Source organism: Aphidius gifuensis, linkage group LG2 (genome assembly GCF_014905175.1).
Source record: "Aphidius gifuensis isolate YNYX2018 linkage group LG2, ASM1490517v1, whole genome shotgun sequence".
NCBI lineage: Eukaryota > Metazoa > Arthropoda > Insecta > Hymenoptera > Braconidae > Aphidius > Aphidius gifuensis.
The window spans coordinates 26,860,497-26,881,101 of NC_057789.1; the positions used below are offsets into that span (position 1 = coordinate 26,860,497).

The window sequence follows — 20,605 nt, forward strand, 5'->3', positions numbered from 1 at the left end:
AACGTTGAGTAGGACTCTGCATGTGGGGTGGTATATGTTTTTTTTTTTTTTTTTTTTCAATTCGCACTAAAACCAATAATTTACTAACATTTTTCTAGTTTTTTTTTTGTATTGTGTGGTATATTCTTTGTCATTGTTTGAGAGCTTATTGTGTTTGCCGACTTAAACTTTACACCCACTGGGATTTGATCATCGTATTTTTCGTTAATATACATCCCAAATGCACTTTAGATTTTTTTTTTTTTTCTTTTAATCCCAAGAGATCAATATTTTAACGGTAAAAAACTGAATAATCACTAATACATCAAAAAATTTGGCCCACCCAAAGTTTTTTCAAAATGAAAAAATAAATTTGCAATTATCAACTGTGTAATTGACCACATTTTGACAATAATTACATGGCTAATTGACATCCATTAATATAAAGCAAATAATTTTAAAAAAAATTCATTTTAAAAGTGTTTCAATTGGAAAATTCATCTAATATTTTAAATTTGTAATCATGAATTTTTTCTGTGAAACTGCCGAGCCAATGATTTTTTAAACTGATAAATTTGAAGAACCAACGATTCCAAGTAAAAACTATTTGGTTTTTTTATATTTTGTTGTTGTTAAAAACTTTTGGGTTTGTGTAATAAATATATCATTGGTAAAATAGCATGAAGACATTAAATTTAAGTTTGTTTGCTTGGTTGACTGGTCACAACGGGAAGCGTGGCCAAATTCTGAAACAAATTCAGGAAAAAGTGTATATATATATATAAATGCCAATGTTATAAACCAAACACCGTCGGGGGCACCTTCTGTATAAAATACAAATGCGCAACGTTAAATTTCAATACATTTTTATTCAAAAAATCATTGAAATTTTCATCGATACGCATCAATTTATTCATTATCTAACAAATAGTTACGTTTTTTTTTTTTTTGGATTTTTTCTAACATCTCCTACCGACATGTGTATTTTTTTTCATCTCAAATAGACACCGACACACTATTGTCCAGTAATTCTTCTGTTTTGACGCTTTTTTCACGGAATAATAAGATTATTGTAAAAATAAAATTTTAAATACATTTTACAAATAAGTTAATAATACAAATATATCAATTTCAAAATGCAAAAAATTAAAATAATAATCTAAAAGCCCCATGAAATATAATGTCAATTTATGATGCTCAAAAAAAAAAAAAAAAAAAAAGTGTTTCGAATGCTATTTTGCACAGGGTGGTGTCGAAAATCTTTGAACATTTGAAGCTATTGTTTCGTTATAAGTATATTTAAAATTTGCAACAATTGTTTATTATTTTTTTCGATGGTGATAAATGGATTTATGCAGATAATCCCAAGTAGCATGTAAATGATTTGTTCCGGAAGATACTCGCATTGAAGAATCCTATTAACTTCAAGTGTTTGTATTTAGCTAATTTTATATCCATGAAAAATTTGAAAAAAAAACTTGTTGATGATTTGAATGCAATGGATTATTGAGACATTATATTTTAAAGTAAATTTTCAATATGGAAATTGATCAGTACTCAAAGTATGACATCAAGTGGTGCATTGACGTCAAATTAAAATATTGCTTTTATTTTTATTTTCGCGCAACGAAATGTCATTTGATTTGATTAAAAAATCAATTGAAGAATCAAATAAATAATTTAAAGAGCTTTAAATGTATTAAGTAATATATATAAAAAATACAAAATGCATAATGGACAATTTGTAATAGAGATAAAAATAGGCAAATTGATTTGAGGTAGTGTATGTTATATAAATATACACGTATTATTACTTGCAAAAAATATTTATATATGCATTTAAGTATTGAATGGAATGATCGAGAAGATTGGTACATACAAGATCGTAAATTAAACAAGAGATGCAATAAAAAAAAACGTGGAAAAACAGTGGGGATCACTTTGTGGTATATAAAAGTTAAGTTGGGGAATTTAATGGGCGTGACAATTTTATTTCTGAGTAGCTGTAACCATACAACCACCAAGATTTTTCATTGGTTGTTTGTGTGTCAGGTAAAATATGTTTTATTTTAGTTTTTTTTTTTTTTTATCCCTACTATTATATGAGAACAGTGTGAAGGGAAGATACAAGCTAGTTTTAAACTTAAAATCTTGGTCAATAAGAAGGCGGAGCTTCGAGCTTGGTTAGGTAAAAGATTGTCGACTTAGGATCGAGAATGTCAGTCTGGATCAACCTGTCAATAGACTAGGACAAACTTTTTCTATTTCAAATTTAAATAAGAAAATTTATTACCGACGGTGAAATAGAATCAATTAAGTTTTAAATTTTTTTTTTCAAGCATATTGTGTTTTATTTAATGAAATTTTATTTATTTTAATAAAATTTTATTATTTTTTAATGTTATATAAAAAATAATTGTTGGTTCGATTATCAAGTGAATGTAAATTTTTATCAGTCAAATTTTTATGTAACTGATTTAGTGAAATATTATATATTTTATATATAAATATATTGTGAATTTAAAAAATAAAAAAAATTATAATTAATTTAAATTGTTAACGTGAAATGACGGTAACTACAAATTTTTCCATGATGAGACCCTGTTTCACTGGATATTCTTTTCAAGGTAATTTTGCAAATTTTTATTATTATAAAATTAAATAAATAAATAAATAAAATTAATTATAATATAAAAAATAAGATGAAATTGTTGTATTTAATTATGTTAATAAATACAATTTACTCATTAAAAATAAAATTTTATTTATTAATTTACTTTAAATAATCTTTTAAATTTTCCCTCGATAAAATCAAATTAATCAGTCAACATAAATAAAAATATCTAATAAATAAATTTTAAATAATAAATCATCAAGTAAAAATTTTCTCAATAAAACAACTTAAAGGTCACACACACATTAAGTTGATAAGTTAATCCTACTTACATTTCAAGGTAAAAAGAAAATAAAAAAAAAAAAAAAAGAACATAAATTTTGCAAACAAAGTAAGTCAAAAATGATACCTGTATTTCCAAAAAATGTAAAATAAAATAAAAGAAGATTTGAAGGACTAAGTAACATGAAAAAATAAAATAAAATAAAATAACAACCCTACGGGGTACACCTGTATATCCTATAACAAAAAACATAACGGTAAATTTTATCTAAATGATAAAAACTAATATTTCATACAGTCAAAGCTACAAGTCAAAAAAAAAAATTCAAGACCCCCCTAAAGTTGATTGTTGACACTATTCAAAAGCAAATAAAATAACAATAAAAATTATTTAAATAAAATATATTATATGCTAAATAAAAAAAATGCAAAAATAAATATAATAAAATGAAAAAGCAATTTGCCATCACCTGCTTACCGTCGCAGGTGTCAAACTCAATATTTCATTTATTTTTTTTTTTTTTACAATAAAATATATAAAAATTTATTTATTTATTTATTTTTATTTTTATGTATAACATGACCTTATGCTATTCTAAAGTTTTACAAAAGAATTATAAATAAAAAAAAAATAAAAAATAAATACGAATATATTAAATGTTAAAATTGGGTCTCGATCAAGGGTCTGCAAAAATTGAGCGTAACGAAATATGGCTATAACAAATTATTGGATAAGTCGTAAAATATCATGTTGGCTTTATCAGTCATAGTAGTCGGCCATCTTGCTCTTGTTATTTATTATTTTTTATTATTATTCTTTTTTATTTTTATATACTACATATTTAATTTGTTCTTTCATCTCCGCCCATTTTTGTTTTTTAATAAATTCTTACTTAGTAATAATACAAACAGAATGTTTTTTTAATTCAATCGTTAATTTAAATATCAATTCAATGATTTTATTTATTTTTTGATATAATTATAATTTTGTTGTTTTAACTAATTATTTATTTTGTTGAATATTTTTTTTTATAGATATCGGATCGATACCGGGTCAAGGACGATATAATCAGTTGGGTGGTGTTTTTATTAATGGACGACCATTACCACATTCAGTACGACTTGAAATTGTCAAAATGGCTCGTACTGGTATTCGACCATGTATTATTTCCAGGCAAGTTTTTCATAAATTTATTTCGAATGAAAAAAAAAAACCAATAATCCATATATTGTGTCATTGTAATTTTATATAATTAATAAATTGTTTTTTCTAATTATAATTTTAGACACTTGAGAGTATCACATGGATGTGTATCAAAAATATTAAATCGCTATCAAGAAACTGGAAGTGTTAGACCAGGTGTTATTGGTGGTAGTAGACCACGTATAACAACACCTGAAATTGAAAATAAAATTGAAGAATATAAACGTGAAAATCCATCAATATTTTCATATGAAGTTAGAGATAGATTAGTGAGAGATGGTATATGTGATCGTAGTACAGTACCAAGTACATCAGCATTATCAAGGCTATTAAAAGAACGACATGCTGAAGAGGAACAAAAAATTATACTACCAGAAAGTAAGTTTATATTTTAAATTATCTAGCTTTATTTTTTATTATATGTGTGTGCTATTTGTTGAAATAATAATTCAACAAATCGATCGCAAATACATGAATTAAATCAATTGCGAATATATTTATGTTAATGATAGATTGTTTTTTCATTGGCAACAAACCTTGTAATTTACTTGCCGACGATGAGAAAATTTTTTAAATGTTATTTACGGTAAATAACAATTTTTTTTTTTTACCTATAAATATTGATTTTTATTTTATTTAAATGCAATATAACTGTCAATAAAATATTATGATATTTTTCCGGTTAAATTACAAATATATTATGAGAAATTTTTAAATGTATTTTTTTTTTTTTTTTGGTTCATTTTTAGACCATAAATTTTACCCTTGTTTCATTGGCGGCATTGATCAAAGTTATTTTGGTTTTACACGATTTTTTTTTTTTTTTTTTGAGTTGCATGACTTGATAGGGCAACGGGTGCGTTTTGTTTGGCGGTGACTTTTGCCGGCGCCTCTCAATGTTTTTCTAACTGTTTCATCCTATTTAGAATTTTTTATTTGAGCTTTTTAAAATTCTGTATTGTATGACAATACAATATGAAAATTGTGTTTATAAAAATAGTTTTTCTTTATGTGCATTTGAAAAGAGAGTAGCTGAAAAAAAAAAAAATCATTGTGCATTATTTACTGTAAGCGGTATAATTACTGAATGATCAAGCAGTTAATAAAAATTTTTATAATCATGGTATACAGATAAATACATGCAGAATGATTCTTACGGTTATTTATTGAAAAATAAGTAATAAAAAATTCATTTAATAGCTTATGAAGTTGTAATAAAGCTAGCATTTATAAATTTTCAACAAAAAAGTTGAAAATTAACACAGATAAATTGTTATTTATTGAATACTTTTGATGCTGGTCTTGGAGATTTTTTTTTTGGGACTACTTGCCAGCCCACTTGTTGACTAGTTGGAGGCCCACAAGTGGGACCAAAAATAATAATAGTTTTCTTCATGACAAAACATTGACAAATTATTATTTAAATTGACATTTTATTTATTTTTTTATACTATTAAAAATTGCTGTTTTACTTTCACTTTATTTTGCTTGATAAATTTTCATTTGCGGTGAAAAAAAATTGACTAAATCATACGAGAAATATTTTTACGGAAGTAAAATATTTAAAACGAAAGACAAATGTGTTTTTAAAAAAAAAATTAAATAATTTTGTAGAGTTTATAATAAATACCCTTCCATCAGTCAAGAAGAAAAAAAAATTAATAAAATGAATTAATACAAATATCTCGGTGTCAAGACTAGAATAATTTTTTTTTAACGTTTAAATAATTGATTGGAGAAATTTATTTAGACCTTTCTTTTTTAAATATTTCTTGGTGGCCAGCGATAAATTAATATCACTCTAAAATAATAAAATATTAAATCCATCAAATTCATAGGGGATTGTATTCCAACTCGCATTCATCATGTGTAATAATAACCAGGTCTATCAATTTTATATTTTTTGGTAATTAAAAATCACTGATGTTTAATTTTATCTCGTAAATCTCTTGTTTTTTTTTTTTATTTATTTTTAATGGGCATGTAGAAGTTGGGATCTGACACGAGCTTAGCGCGTGAGTTGGTCCACCAACAATTAACCATTTTTTATGTTTTTTTATTTCGTTGATAAATTGAGGTTTAAACAAGCAGATCTTGGTTTTTTTTTTTTTATTCTTTTCAAATTTACATATATGAAAATTAGATAAAATTTTAAAAACATGAAAATGTAAAATGAAAATGACTCCAGGAATAAACATCGTGTCGAATTAGTATTAAATATTAAGGCGTCTCGACGTTAAGCGTCGTTGGTCAATTTTATACGCATTCATTCACAACAAAAAAGCAAAAAAATAAATAAAGCTACATTATTTTTATCCAACTCAAAAGTTTGCTGAATATATTTTTTTATTTTTCTCAAAGCTCACGAAAATAAAAAAATTGATAAACAAAATGAGTCATATCGAATTAAACCGTGTAATTTATAAACTAACCATAAATATAATTTTAAAATGAAAAAAAAACACAAAAAAAATTAAATTAACAAAAAAAAAAAAAAAATTACATTTGTTTATTGGAAAATAAAAAAAAAAAGTTTCTTTTGATTTTTCTTTTTAATGTTTTTTTTCAATGAAAAATAATGTAGATCAAAACAATGCAACAAATGATAAAAAATGGTATAGTGTGAAGATGACTAAAAAAAAGGGAAACAATAATTTGATATAAAGAATAATAAAAATAATAGAAAAAAAAAAATAATATATATAAAATGAAGAAGCAATGTTGAAAGTCGGGAGCAACGGTCAAAGAGCCCCCGGGGTGCAAACAAGTTGATCGCAGTATGAAATAAGACTATAAAGAGGGTGGTGGCATGTGAGAGAAAAAGAGATAAATATATATGGAAGTGATGCTGCTGTTGCTGATGGTGGTGATGATGATGATGATGATGATAGAAGATGAGGCCAAAAATTATGTCGGCATTTCTTTGATATCACTCATTGCCCCCGTTGCTCCAAGTAAATCTCTTTTCCTGTTCCCCCCCAATTTCTTTTTGTTTTTTTTCTTACAAAATTTTATATATTTATGACTTGTTTTTTGTTGAAAATTATTAAAAATTTATTATTTTTTTGTTTGTTTTTAGTTAAAGGAAGTTTGTCAGATTGTGAAAGTGATTCTGGTTTACCATTAAAAAGAAAACAACGTCGTAGTAGAACAACATTTTCATCAGAACAAATTGATGAATTAGAACGTGCATTTGAAAGAACACAATATCCAGATATATATGCACGTGAAGAATTATCATCAAGAACAAAATTAACTGAAGCAAGAATACAAGTTTGGTTTAGTAATCGTCGTGCACGTTTAAGAAAACAATTATCATCACAAACAACAACAACAACAACAACAAATACAAATATTAATAATCATAATAATCATAATAATAGAACATATGTACCATATCCACCTTCATCTGGTGGTTTAACAACATCATCATATGAATTACGTCCATCATCAGTTGGTGGTCATGTTGCAACTGCTGTTACATCTGCTGTTGCTAATCTTCCAGCATCAACTCATTCAGTACATCAACAAAATCATTCACAAAATGAATTTTCATCTAGTCAAGGTAAATTATTAATATTCAATATATTTTTAACTATATTTATTTTGTTTTTATTTTCTATAAAAATATTTATATATTTTTGTTTTTTTTTTTTTTGTTTCTAAAATAGATTTATATGCAAATTCTCATCATGTTCATCATCTTGCAACAGCAGCAGCAGCACTTGCTGAATCAAATCGTATGGCATCATCATCATTGTCACCTGTTTCATCAAGTTATGAACTTCCAACAACAATGCCATATTCATCAACATCAATTATTCCACCAGTATCATCAACAAATCATCATATATCACCACATCATCAATTAACATCACCAGTACCATCATATCAACAAACAAATCATCATTCACAACATCATCAATTACCACCAACTCCAAATTCACTTATAACAATGATGGGACCAAATTCTGGTAATTCAAATTCACCAACTGATAATTTAACATCAAATGATTTTACAATTCCAACTGCATTGAATCTTGCTGATCAGCATCATCATCAACATCAACAACATCATCATCAACAACAACAACATCCACAACAACATCAACAACACCACCAACAACAACAACAACAACATCATCATCAACAAACAGCAATAACTCAAGAAAGAGAATCATCATCACCATCATCAACATGGAATTTATCAACTGTTGGATTACCACCAAGTCCACCATGTTCAATTCAATCTTTACATAATGCTAATTCAACTGGACATAGTCATCATCATCCCCATCCTCATCCCCATCATCATCATCATCATCATCAAGCTTTTACCGGACATCCTTATTCATCAATTGGCTTTCAACAATCACAAAGAACACCTTCTGCTACACATCAAGCCTTTCACAGTTGGTATTAATATTTCAAGTAATTTTAAATAAATATTACAACAAAAAAAAAGCAATTAGTTTTAAGGTCAATTAGACTTGTCTTTTGGTGGGGAATTACAGTCAATGTTGAATTTCATACGATCGAAAAATAGCTAAACACTATATAGGATTTAGCTGTGGTGATTATTGTAAAATTTTATTTCAGCGTTTTATTAAGTGCGCGTGGCAAAACTGTGCGGTAATTTTTATCAACAACTTTTTTCATCATTGCATATAGTTTTTTTTTTTTTTTTTTTAATTACGAAAGCCATTTTACAAAAGTGGGGGCTCAACATCGAGTAAAGTTTCATGCTGATATGGTAAATTTTATATTTTCATTTTAAAGGAAATTATTTTAAATTTTAATTTCATTAATTTGTTTATTTATGTGATGATTGTAGTTAGATTTTTTTTTTTTTTTTTCTTATTAGACCAGACTGATTCTTTTAATTGAAAAAATAGACTATAAGTTTTGTAGAAAATATTTTGTAATTAATTTGCAAAGTTGAAAATGGAGTATTGCTTTTTTACTTGAATCAATGAAATAAGAGTGTAAATATTTAAAATTATATTTACGTTTTAAGAATATTTTTAGTTTTTAAGTATTTTTTAGTTTTAAATATATATATTGATTAATTTTTTTTTTTTTTTTAATATTTAAAAAATACAAAGTAAATTGTTAATTATAAATAAGTTGTAAATTATCTGAAAAAAAAAAAAAAAGTTAAATAAATTAAGTAAATTATATTAATCATAAAAATTGTATAGGTATGTAAAAAAAAAAAAAAAAATTATTACGTCAATAAAGTTAAAATATAATAAATTTACTATTTTAATTATTATTTCACCCTCAAAAGTCGAACTCAATGCTGAAAATTTATTATGTTTTTTTGTGTTAATAATTTTTCAATTGCCAGTTAAAATTTCAAAATTAAAAAAAAATTGTTTTTCCTAACTGAATTTTCAAAAAATAAGCCAGAATCCCAAAAGGAATTTAAAATAATTTAAGAAAAACTTCAAGGTATATACTAATAAGAGAAAGAGCTGGACTCGTTTTGGAATCGCCGGATAAATAAAATAATTTTTCTACAGCTTATATATATATCAACATATTTGATATATATATAAATCAAATAATTGTGATATGTATTATTAATAAACACAAACAGTTGGCATGACAAATAAATTTTTCAATTATTTAAATAATCGCATATTGACCATAACTAATATATCATTAACGAAGCATGACTCGTTTTTAATTTATTAGTCATTTTTATTACTACTTTTACTGATCTTATTATCTCATCAATTAAAATTAATTTATATATTTATTTTCACTTATATTTGATCAATTATCTAACCAATAATAATAACAATATTATTTATTTAAAAAACAAATATAGATATATGATTTTTCGTCTTTTTATTTTTCAATTTACATTGTGCACACTGAAAAATATATAATAAAAATTATTATCATTATTAATAATAATTTATTATATTTTTTTTGATAATGTTAATTTTCAAGTATGAAAAATTATTATGTGTGGTCCCCAATTTATCATCGGTGTGTGGGGTTCAACTTCTCGCTCACTTTACCATCACGACGCTTTCCGCCGTGAAGTATGGAGAACACGGGAAATGATCCTTTAAATTGCAACCAGCAACGTGGTAGGTCATACAAAAAATTTCACATATATAAAATTAAATAAAATAAGTCGAAAAAGAAAAATTAAATAAATATTATACATCTAAAAGTCTATAAAATAAAAACAAATAAATAAAAAAGATAAATATTTGTTTGAAAAATAATATATTTTTAATATTTTAAATTTACTATTTATTAATTATTTTTTCAATAAGAAAATCTGAGTAATAGAATTTATTGTTTTTAGCAATAAATAAATGCTTGGATCCAGTCACTGCGACGGGAATTTTTTTTGAGAGCAGTTGGAGTTAGTCTCTATGGAATTTTAAAAAAATTACTGATGCGTTTTCTCAGGAGAATTTTTATAAACGCAAAATCTCAAAGGGAGATTATTTATTAATTGTATTATTTATATAAAATTATATAGTTAAATTTTTAGTTTATACCTATTTATATTTGCAAATAAGTGTAGATGTGTAAATGATTTAATACAAAAATGACTCGACACCTTTACACACCTTGATGGATGAGAACAATCCGTCGGTTCTTGAAAAACATGCGCATATATGTATACACCAGTCAAAAACACCCAACCAGCTACTTGGATAATTTATTAATTATCATAAAAATTGCATGATAAGAATAACAAAAAAAATTTATTTCATAAAAAAAAAGAGTATATAAACTTCCGGTTTAAAATCACTATGTATATCGTGTTTTAAAATTTATTCTCACTATACAATATTAAAAATAAAAATAAATTAATTCAACAATAAAAATTGCAACTTAACAACAGTTTGACTTACTAAAGGAAAAACCTTTAGATAATTTTACCAAGAAAATTTATAAATGAAACTTTTTCCTGCGGAAAAATTTAAAAAATATTGAAGAGTTATAATAATTAACATTCTAAATAAATGATGACGAATAAAATTTATTTTTTAACTTTTCAACAGGGCGTGGTGGAAAATTTTTGAGAAAAAAAAAAAAGGAAAACTATCGAGCTCAAAAATGACAGTACTAAAAAACACAACAAAAACTTTTCTCACAGGTATTAAATACTGTGATTAATTTATAATGTATATTTTTTTTTTTTTTTTTTGAAAAACAACTATTAATCCTTTAAAAAACATTCACCACATGAAATAAATTTTGTAAAAAAGTCAATTTGACAAATTGATTATTATTATTATTTTTTGAAATCTTTAGTTATCCTCTTGAATATTATTAAAAATCTTTTACATTATTTTGTCAAAGACCTCCAACATTGAACAACTGTGAAAGGACCTTAACTGTGCAAGCTTTGCAAGAAAAAAAGAAAAAAAAAAAAGAGAAATTTAAAAGTGTCGAATTTTCCCAATTTTCCCAATTTTCCCAGCCGACAACAATGAGATTAGGATAATTTTACGGTCAACGAACTGGTCAAACCAGATTGAAATATTTGCAAAACAAACTTTTGATATTTGTCTTACAAAACTTTAAGAAAATAATCCAAAAAATATTCATTTATTTTATAGGATTATCTATTCTTCAAAAAAAAAGAAAAGAAAATTTTTGAGTTTCTCGGTATTTTTACCGTTACGAGCTTAAGAAAAGAGAATAAAAAAAATCGTAATAATATATTTTTCAGGTAAATTCATGTAACTAAGAAATTTTCTCAAAAAAAAACTAGAAAATTTTAAATAAATTTTATATACTTATAAAAATTAATTTACTAAATTTAATTTAACAATATATATTATTTGTGTTTAATTTTGCGACTTGAATTTTGTAAAAATTAACAATTTATTTATTTTTCTTTAAACATTAAACAGTTAGCCAAAAAAATTAATGAAAAAAGACATTAAAAGATGAGATAAAATAATGCAAAAAGGTGCAAACTTTGTGTTGGTATATAAAAATAAAAAAAGTGTGAATAGCAAAGATATAAATCCACTTGAGAAAAAGAGAACGGAGAGCTACTAATTTACAAAAGGTCGAGAACAATATAAAAAAAAATAAAGAAACTTAATTTAAATTTTTTTTTTTTATTATGCAGCTACCTTTTTTTATTTTTGAATGTCTTCGGAAATGACGATGGTTTTCTACACACAAGTTGAGCTACATATAGACGCAGCATTATATAAAATGTAAGTCAATGAAAAAAAAAATAAAAATAAAATAACAATGCCATCGAAATTCTTCTCACTCTTTTGATAAATTAATTTACACCGGAAATTCACGACGTGAAAATGACGTTATTACTGACAATCAAAAATATGACATGACCATCTGGACCTGTCTTTCACAAATGAACTAAAATATTATCAATTTTTTTCTTTTCACATTGCATTTCTATTATATATTATTTTAAAATTCATTAGTATTTTTTTAAAAATTATATTTGTATTTCAATTTAAAAATATTTATTTTATTTCTAATTTATCAAGCAATATTTTCTCTAATAAATTTACCAGCACATTTTAATGATAAAAAAATAAAATAAATAAAAATAAATTCATCAATTAAAAATCTAAATATCCTAAATTACCAAAAATAAATTTATTTAATTATCAAATTGACAATTTTTAAATGAAAAAATTTCTTTACTTTAAATTGAGCTCTGGATAAACCTAGACCAACTCTGATCCTGTCCTTGACTTTAGAAGTAAAAAAAAAAAAATATATATACAAAAGACAAATGAATCAAGCTAATCAAAAAGATGAACAAAAAAAAAAAATCATACAAGTCATTCATTTGTTGATTACATTATAGAAAAAATAAAAAATAAATTAAAAAAAAAAAAAAAAAAAAAGTAATAAAGAAATTTAAGAAAAAAAAATTAAGTCACCGACTTTGAAGAAAGCTATATCAATGGTAAAATATATTTTTTTAAATTCAGAGTATATAGCATCAATTTGATAACTCATTACCCCCATAATAAATATATTTAAAAGTGCATATACATGTGCATTTGATGCACCAATGTGTACAATATATTTTTGCATGGTTTAAATCACAAATCTTTGCTTCCAGTTTTACCACCATCATTGCAACTCTCATCATCATCATAATTATTATCATCTTTATCATCTACCATCATGTATACACATGAGTCTCATCATCTGATTATTCTTTTCACAAAATATATACATGTATGACATGATGTTCATACCATTGTTGCGCTGACTGCTGACATAAGGAAAAACTTTGTGTGGTTATAATACACTCAACTTCTGTGTGTGTGTATATATATAGTATATAAAAAAGTAAAAAAACCAAAGACTTTTTGAATTGAAACATATAAAAAAAATTTTTAAATGAGAAAAAAAAGTAAAAAAAAACGCGCCGCGGGACACAGACGATGATGCTCGTTTGAGGTAGCCGCCGACTCATTCACATTTCGAAATGAGATCGGTCTTTTTTTCCCCTCTTTCTCTTTACCCCCATCAACAACAAAATCATGTACTTTATTTTTGTTGTTGTTGTTGTTGGATTATTTTTTTTGGCTTCTGTGAATACGTGAAAGCAATGTGTCAAGTGAATCAAACTTTATATACACAAATGCAAAATAAATTTCACCAAAGTAATAAATCACATCATTTTTTTAAGAAAATATAACACAACTAGTCAGTAAAAAATTTCGATTTATTAAAAAGTTATTGAAGGCTATGATATTCAAAATTTGAGGGACATAATTTTTTTTGTATATAGAAAAAAAAATTAATCAATTTGAAATTGCGGCTGCTTGATTTTTAAGGGTATTTTATTATATTTTTTTTTTTACAGATGAACGAATCGAAGAAATTTCTTGAAAATTTAATAGAATATACTAGAAACATGACTGAAAATATTGGCGTATTAAAATTCTACGAAATAATTTTTTTTATAGAAAAAAAAAATTAATGTTTTTGAAGCTAATTGAGTATAAGTTATAGCTGCATTTTGTTTTCTAATTTTTGTATTTAATTTTTAACAAATTGGAAAATCATGTTGCAATAATTATTTGTAAATTTTGTCAATTCATTTAAATGAAAATATAAAAATATAATAGTCTCTAACCTATTGACAAACAATTGTAAGGATATAATACAAATGTCATTAAACTCACCACAGGAGTTACTAGTTTTCAATAAATATATGTCACTCTTAACCCCATCCAAATCCACAAAATTTATTTCTTATTTATCAAGAAATCTGTTATTTTCATTGTTAAACCTTGCAAAAAATTTTCAATAGACAAAATTCAATAGTGATTTTTAAAGACACATGTGTTCACAATACCAAAAGATTGTGACCATTGGTCAAAACTCAAACAAAAATATTTAAACGCACATTCAACACATCTTGGTATAAAGTGATAAATTTTTTTAACATTGTTATCCAAAAACAAAGTCAAACAATTTCTACAAATTACCATTAAATTATCTTTTCAAAAAAAAATAGGGTCAAGTGTCCTTGATTTTCTCAAGATAAAGTAGTTCATTCTTTTTTTTTTTTTTGAAATTTTTATCTATATTGTCAGTGTGAAGAATAAAAACTTTATAAACTCTTTTTTTTGTAAATAATTGATTATCATTATGATCCATGCAAACCTGCCAACAACAGGGGGGTAATAGAAAACATCTTAATTTTCTTTTTTCTTTTCATTTAAACCTTGAAATTTCAAACCTCCAAGTTATAATGTTCAACGACTCAGTTATTATCTACACACAATTTTCCAGGTATTAATACCTAAACTTAAAAAATATAAAGTAAAAGAAGAAAAATAATTTATCTTTTGTTAGAATATTATTTGCCTGGTGAATTTTCTTTGTTACAAATTGATTCGTAACATTTAAAGAAAATAATTACACTGTGAATTAATGCGTATGTATTTTTTCGATTTTTAAAATAGGTATATATTTATTTAGATAATTTCTCTATGTATGTAATTAAATAAAGGTATCTATTATTGTAAATTATATAAAGTTGCAACTTTCATAAAATATTTTATGGTCTGACGCATAATAAAACGTGGGGCGTGACTACTAAAAGGCGGGCTAAACTTAGTCCCCACCATAATATTAACACAACATTTTATTCGATGTGAATCTTCATAGTCACTTCCCATTCTTGACAATCAAAAAATAAATAAAAATAATATACAACATATATACAGCCAATCTTTTTTTTACTATTTTCAAATGAAATTTAATTTTCTAATTTTTTTTTATCATTGAAAAATCAAATATAAGTTAATTTTCTCTATTTAATTTCAATTTTTTTTTTACTCAATTTTGTGACTCACATTTTCTGCGAAATGATATAAAGAAAAATAAGAAAAATGCCATTTATCAAAGTTAAAATTTGAGGGTACTTAAAAAAAAAAAATAAAAGAATGTAAGAGCTCGTGTTAAAGGTCACTGTTGAAGAATTTGGAAGTGAGTCATCATGCAACTCAAAAAAAAAAACGACATAATAACAAGGACGAACATGTACACGAAAATGGTGAAAATCTATGGGTATAATATTTTTTTTTTTTTCAATAGTCAAACAACGACCTCATGCAGACAATCATAAACCTCCATAAAATGTCATTGTCTACCTTTTTAGTTAACAGCGAGACCTACTATGTACAACTAAATTACCTCCATAAATCATCCTACTCAAGGCCAAAAAATAACAAGCTATCCCAAAATGAAAAAGAAAAAAATACATTTTCTCTATACTCAAAAAATATTTAAAAATGTGTTTTTCTTTTTTTCAAATATTGTCAGCGACCCAACATATATACCCAACGAGGATAAGGCAGGCTAGATTTTTCATTGATCCTTTGCCCTTTTTTTTTTCTCTCTGATCCAACGAAAGTTCAAAAAAATTAAATCAAAAATGATTTTCAATTTTTTTTTTTGGCTACAATTTTTGAAATTACTTTTAGGGTTTAAAATTATAGAAAAATAATTTTAATTTATATTTTTTTTTCCAATTTAAAATGATGGAGAGAAATTTTTTCTCTTAAGTTTTTTTTTTTCATAGATAAAAGACGTTTTGAAAATCAATTTTGGATACCTGCTCTTTTCCTTAGGTACATTTTTTTTTTTTTTCAAAAACATTAATGACTCATTTCACGGTCAAATTTTTCTCATTTGAAAGAAAAAAAAAAAAAAAGAAAACATGATCTTTTGCAATTTAAAAATTTTTCATGGACATACATTTTCAATGTTTTCTTTTTTTTTTTTTATTTCTTTTTGCAATTTGACAATAGATAATAAAATGTGACATTTGAAGATTTATATTTATTTGATTTTTATATAACATCATTCAAAAAGTAAAATAATTAAGTCTTTTAAAAAGTGCCAATTTAAAAGCTCCTAAAGATTTTGGAATTTAGAGAAAGTTGTGAGTCACACAAGTATCCAGTGGTGAAAAACAACCCGATGTACATTTCCGGTAGCAGAATGACATAGTCCTAGTGACCTATATTTTGCCAAGAGAAATTTTCATCCAAGGTTATATATCCAAAAGGAAAAAAAAAAAAAAAGTTAAATAGGACAAAGATGTTTTTTTGTTGTAAAAGATACAAAAAAGAGAAAAAAAAAAATTAAATCTTCCTGGGGTTGTTCAAGAACAAAGCAATTTTTTTTCTCTCCACCAATTAAATTTTTTTCTTTTTTTTTTCTCCATTAGAATTTCTATTTTTCTAATTGTCCAAAAATTCTATTATATACCCAAAAACATTTACAAGTTTTCCAACGTCGTAATTTAAAGAAAAATAAAAATCTCCTGGCAAAAAAAAAAAAGTATACTTAGTGCTTCTCAATGAATAAATTTTATTGCACAAAAAAAAAAAAACTATAATAATTTTTAGTAAATCTTCACAAATATTTTAACGTGATATTTTTCTTTCTACAAAAAAAAATAACTCGTCAAGCACTTAATAATAGACTCTGATAATCAGAAAAAAAAAAGGAAAAAAAACATTCAAAGCTTAAAAAAAAAAAAATAGTTATATAAAAGCCTCCAGGAATTTTTGGAGTGTTGAATAAAAATTTACGAGCCAGGATGTGTATTTATTTTATTTTGTGTTCTATATATTCAAGTTGGCTATTTTTTAAGTGACAGAATAAACAGGTAGATTTAAAAGGAAAAAAATAAAAAAAAAATAAATTCGGTCAATAAAAGGCATTGGGTCATTGAGGGGGAGGATGGAACAAGACTTTACCCCCTGAAGTGATTTATCCTTTTGGTAATTCAGCTACTGGAATTTTACCAGAGGCACGAGCTAGCTGTCAAGATTAAAATTGTAAGCACAAATTTAAAGTCAATGCAATATCCCGCAGTGCCAAATGACTGAGATAACTTTTTGGGTATATCAAACGATTGAATTTATGCTCCAATTGTTCCTTTTTTTTACCTGTTACGTTTTTCTTTTTTTTTTACTGGCGCTCAAGCCAGTTAGACGTCTAGCAGTTTTATTTTTTAACTTGTAAATGTATTCTATTAAGAATCCTCGAAGAAAAAAATTCACGGGGGATCATTTGGTGCTTCCGTTAAGATTGAACTGTTTTTACTATAGTCCATTTGATTCTATGTTTTTCAGTATTTCTTTGAAATTAAAAATGAATTAAAAGAAAAAGTCGTTATGGAATAAAGCAATTATTTCATTTTTCTAAATTAATTATTAAAAATTGAAATAAAAAAATTAATTGTTATCGTTATATAACAATTAATTTTCATTCCATCAAAATTATTAATTGAATTAAAATTAAGCCATGTCAGATGGCCCGTGAAATTCATTAATCTACAAAATTAAATTGACATATGGTTTAAATTATTATAAAAAATTATTTCAACAATTTTTAAAAATTCTTTATATTTTCTATAAATTGTCAAGATTGATTTAAAAATACAAAAACAATTATTTACAAATAAATGACAATTAAACAAAAAACTCCAAAAATAGTCAATTTAATTTAGTAGAATATAAGGTAATTCCATTTATTATTCCAATCATAAATCACGAGTGAAAAAATAAATAAATAAATAGCAGTAGCAGAAAAAAAAAACCAAGGAATTTCCATCAAGATTTTCCCCTTTTTTTTGGATCTTAAATTTCGTAAATCTCTGTCACCCCCAGGTGAGCATTCAAAGTCTAATGAAAAGGAAAAAAAAAAATCTAAAAAACTAAGATTAAATAAAAAAATGGTGCATCGATGCAGAAAAAAAAAAAAATAAAACGATGGGGCGTGAGAAAAGTTGAAGTAGTCGTCAGGAGGACCAATTGCACCACAGTTGGGCCTTTGTTAAATTTAGTCAGAATGTTGGATAAAAAGGTCTCATTTAAAGCACACATACACTACAAATTTTTATATCCAACCATGTGATTCACCAGCTACCGAATTTTATTTCTTCTTTCAAAATTTAGGTCACTAGGTTTTTTGACCATGCACCTTAACGCTCTAAATTGCTACCGTTTATTTATTTTTTTTTTTTATTTTCTAACACTATCCGTTTCATTCACAATCTAAAGATTTTCATCCTTTAACCCCCTGCGAGGTTTTCTCTCAAAAATTAAAACCATATATATAATTTACCTGTTGATTTCAATTGAAATGTCCTATTCAACCTGTTTTTTTTTTATTTTTTCATTTTTTAAACTATTTCTAGGAAAAACATATCGATGTATTGATGTTTTTTTATGTTTCTTTAATAGTTGAGTATTTATTTTATATAAATAAATTATTTAATTTAAAGAAAACATATTGAGGAAATTAAATTTCGATAAAAAAAAAAAAAATAATGGGGTTATTAATGTGAGAATATTATCGGTGAGATGATTATTGTAGATTAGATGTAAATTAATTGATGTATAATTTGTTAACGACAAATTAAAAAATACTTGGTTAAGCTTTATATCAACTGACTCACGTTGCCACTTACCTTGTCCATGTGTATGTACATGAATTTATGATCAAATACAATCTGTAAATAAAAAAACGCAAATGATTATTAGTTTTTTTAATTAGTTTAAAAACAGGATTATCTTGAGGATAAAAAATAATATTGCTTTTTTTATTTTACCTTTTTGATTGTATACAGCAAATGGGCGTTGATGTTTTCAGGTGATTCCATAGTTAAGTCCAAGTAATGTAATTTATTTGTGATTCATCAGATCAAAAATAGAACAAGCACTGACACAATTTCACTAATATTTTATCACTAACACTCTTATTTTACATTTAAAAACTTCAACAACAATTAAAATAAAATGATGTAAATTTTTTCAACTACTAACTTATGATAATTATATTTAAAAAAATAAAAAAACTATTTAACTTTTTAACACTTGAATTCACTTTGATTTGAAAAAAATTTCTTAATAAAAACCTACACACTCTTTAATTAAAAATGAATAATTATTAATTAGTTTATATTATGAAATAAATAAAAATAAATAAGTTGAAAAATTTGAAGACTTATTTTTCAAATCACTATGAGTTGAAGCCAGCTGAATTATCATCAGTTGCATTGGTGGCAACAGAACTACATGCTGAACAACACATGGCATTATTTTTTTCTGTAAAAGTCAGTGTTGAGTTTATATTTGAATCTAGCAAGTTGTACACTTTTCTTGACGAGTAATTCAAATGCATTATTTTCAAGAGCACAATTTAGCCTTGTAAATTGTTGAAATAACTTGGAGTATTTTAAAAAATTAAATGGAATGCCAACAGAAGCTTCAATATATTGTTGAAAATTATTATCTGATTAAAAAAAAAAATTGAGATTAATTCGAGATGTCAAACAATAATCAAAACTTGCATAAAATTATGTTAACATTATCAAGGCTGCTTGATTTTAACTGGTGTAGTTGGTGTTGTGATGATGTCATAATGATGCCACTCATGATCATAACGTTGTCAACTTGTCACTTTTCCAATTGAAGCAATAATGCTCAGGTTTTTTTTTATTTAAATTTTAAAATCTATTTAAAAACTTACTATTTGTACTATGAGTAAATTAACAGCAGCTGTAACAAAAAATTAAAATAAAATCATATAAATAAAAATCTAATTGTCACGAGATAATCAAAAAAATATTAAATTAAAAATTTGATTATTAATTTTATTTTATTTATCAATTATTTGTTGAAATAAATTTAAATAAAAAACGAACAAAAATGATCCAAATAAACAAAAATTATTAAAATTGTCATTAACTTTAAATTATATTGTTTAAATAAATGAATAAATCTCTGGCTTGTTATTGGTTTGTTGATTTTTTAATTTTTACTCACATCTCAAGCACAAAGAACTTTTAAAACTTTTTTTTTCACTTAAAAACCACCAAAATCATATATTAACAATATTTTTAAGTTGAAAAAAAATTATTTATAATAATTAATACAACAAAACAAAGTCGGATTATCATTTTTATTAAACAAAAAAAAAAATTAAAATGAACGTAATAAAAAAAAAAAAAA

General features: G+C 24.7%; 1 protein-coding gene across 1 annotated transcript; it reads left to right on the plus strand.

The window, feature by feature from the left end:
* Nucleotides 1-2,165: 2,165 nt before the first annotated feature.
* Nucleotides 2,166-9,303, plus strand: LOC122849937 (protein gooseberry-like). The gene is made up of 5 exons (XM_044148872.1): nt 2,166-2,606; nt 3,911-4,049; nt 4,162-4,457; nt 7,159-7,644; nt 7,751-9,303. The coding sequence occupies exons 1-5, from the start codon at nt 2,546-2,548 to the stop codon at nt 8,500-8,502; spliced, it is 1,734 nt and encodes a 577-aa protein (XP_044004807.1). The 5' UTR covers nt 2,166-2,545; the 3' UTR covers nt 8,503-9,303.
* Nucleotides 9,304-20,605: the final 11,302 nt, after the last annotated feature.

Excerpts from the sequence above, each read along its gene's own strand:
- LOC122849937 (XM_044148872.1), top strand. The coding sequence starts at position 2,546 with ATGACGGTAACTACAAATTTTTCCATGATGAGACCCTGTTTCACTGGA. Across the intron at positions 2,607-3,910 it reads CACTGGATATTCTTTTCAAG|ATATCGGATCGATACCGGGT; the intron begins GTAATTTTGCAA and ends TTTTTTTTATAG. Across the intron at positions 4,050-4,161 it reads CGACCATGTATTATTTCCAG|ACACTTGAGAGTATCACATG; the intron begins GCAAGTTTTTCA and ends TTATAATTTTAG.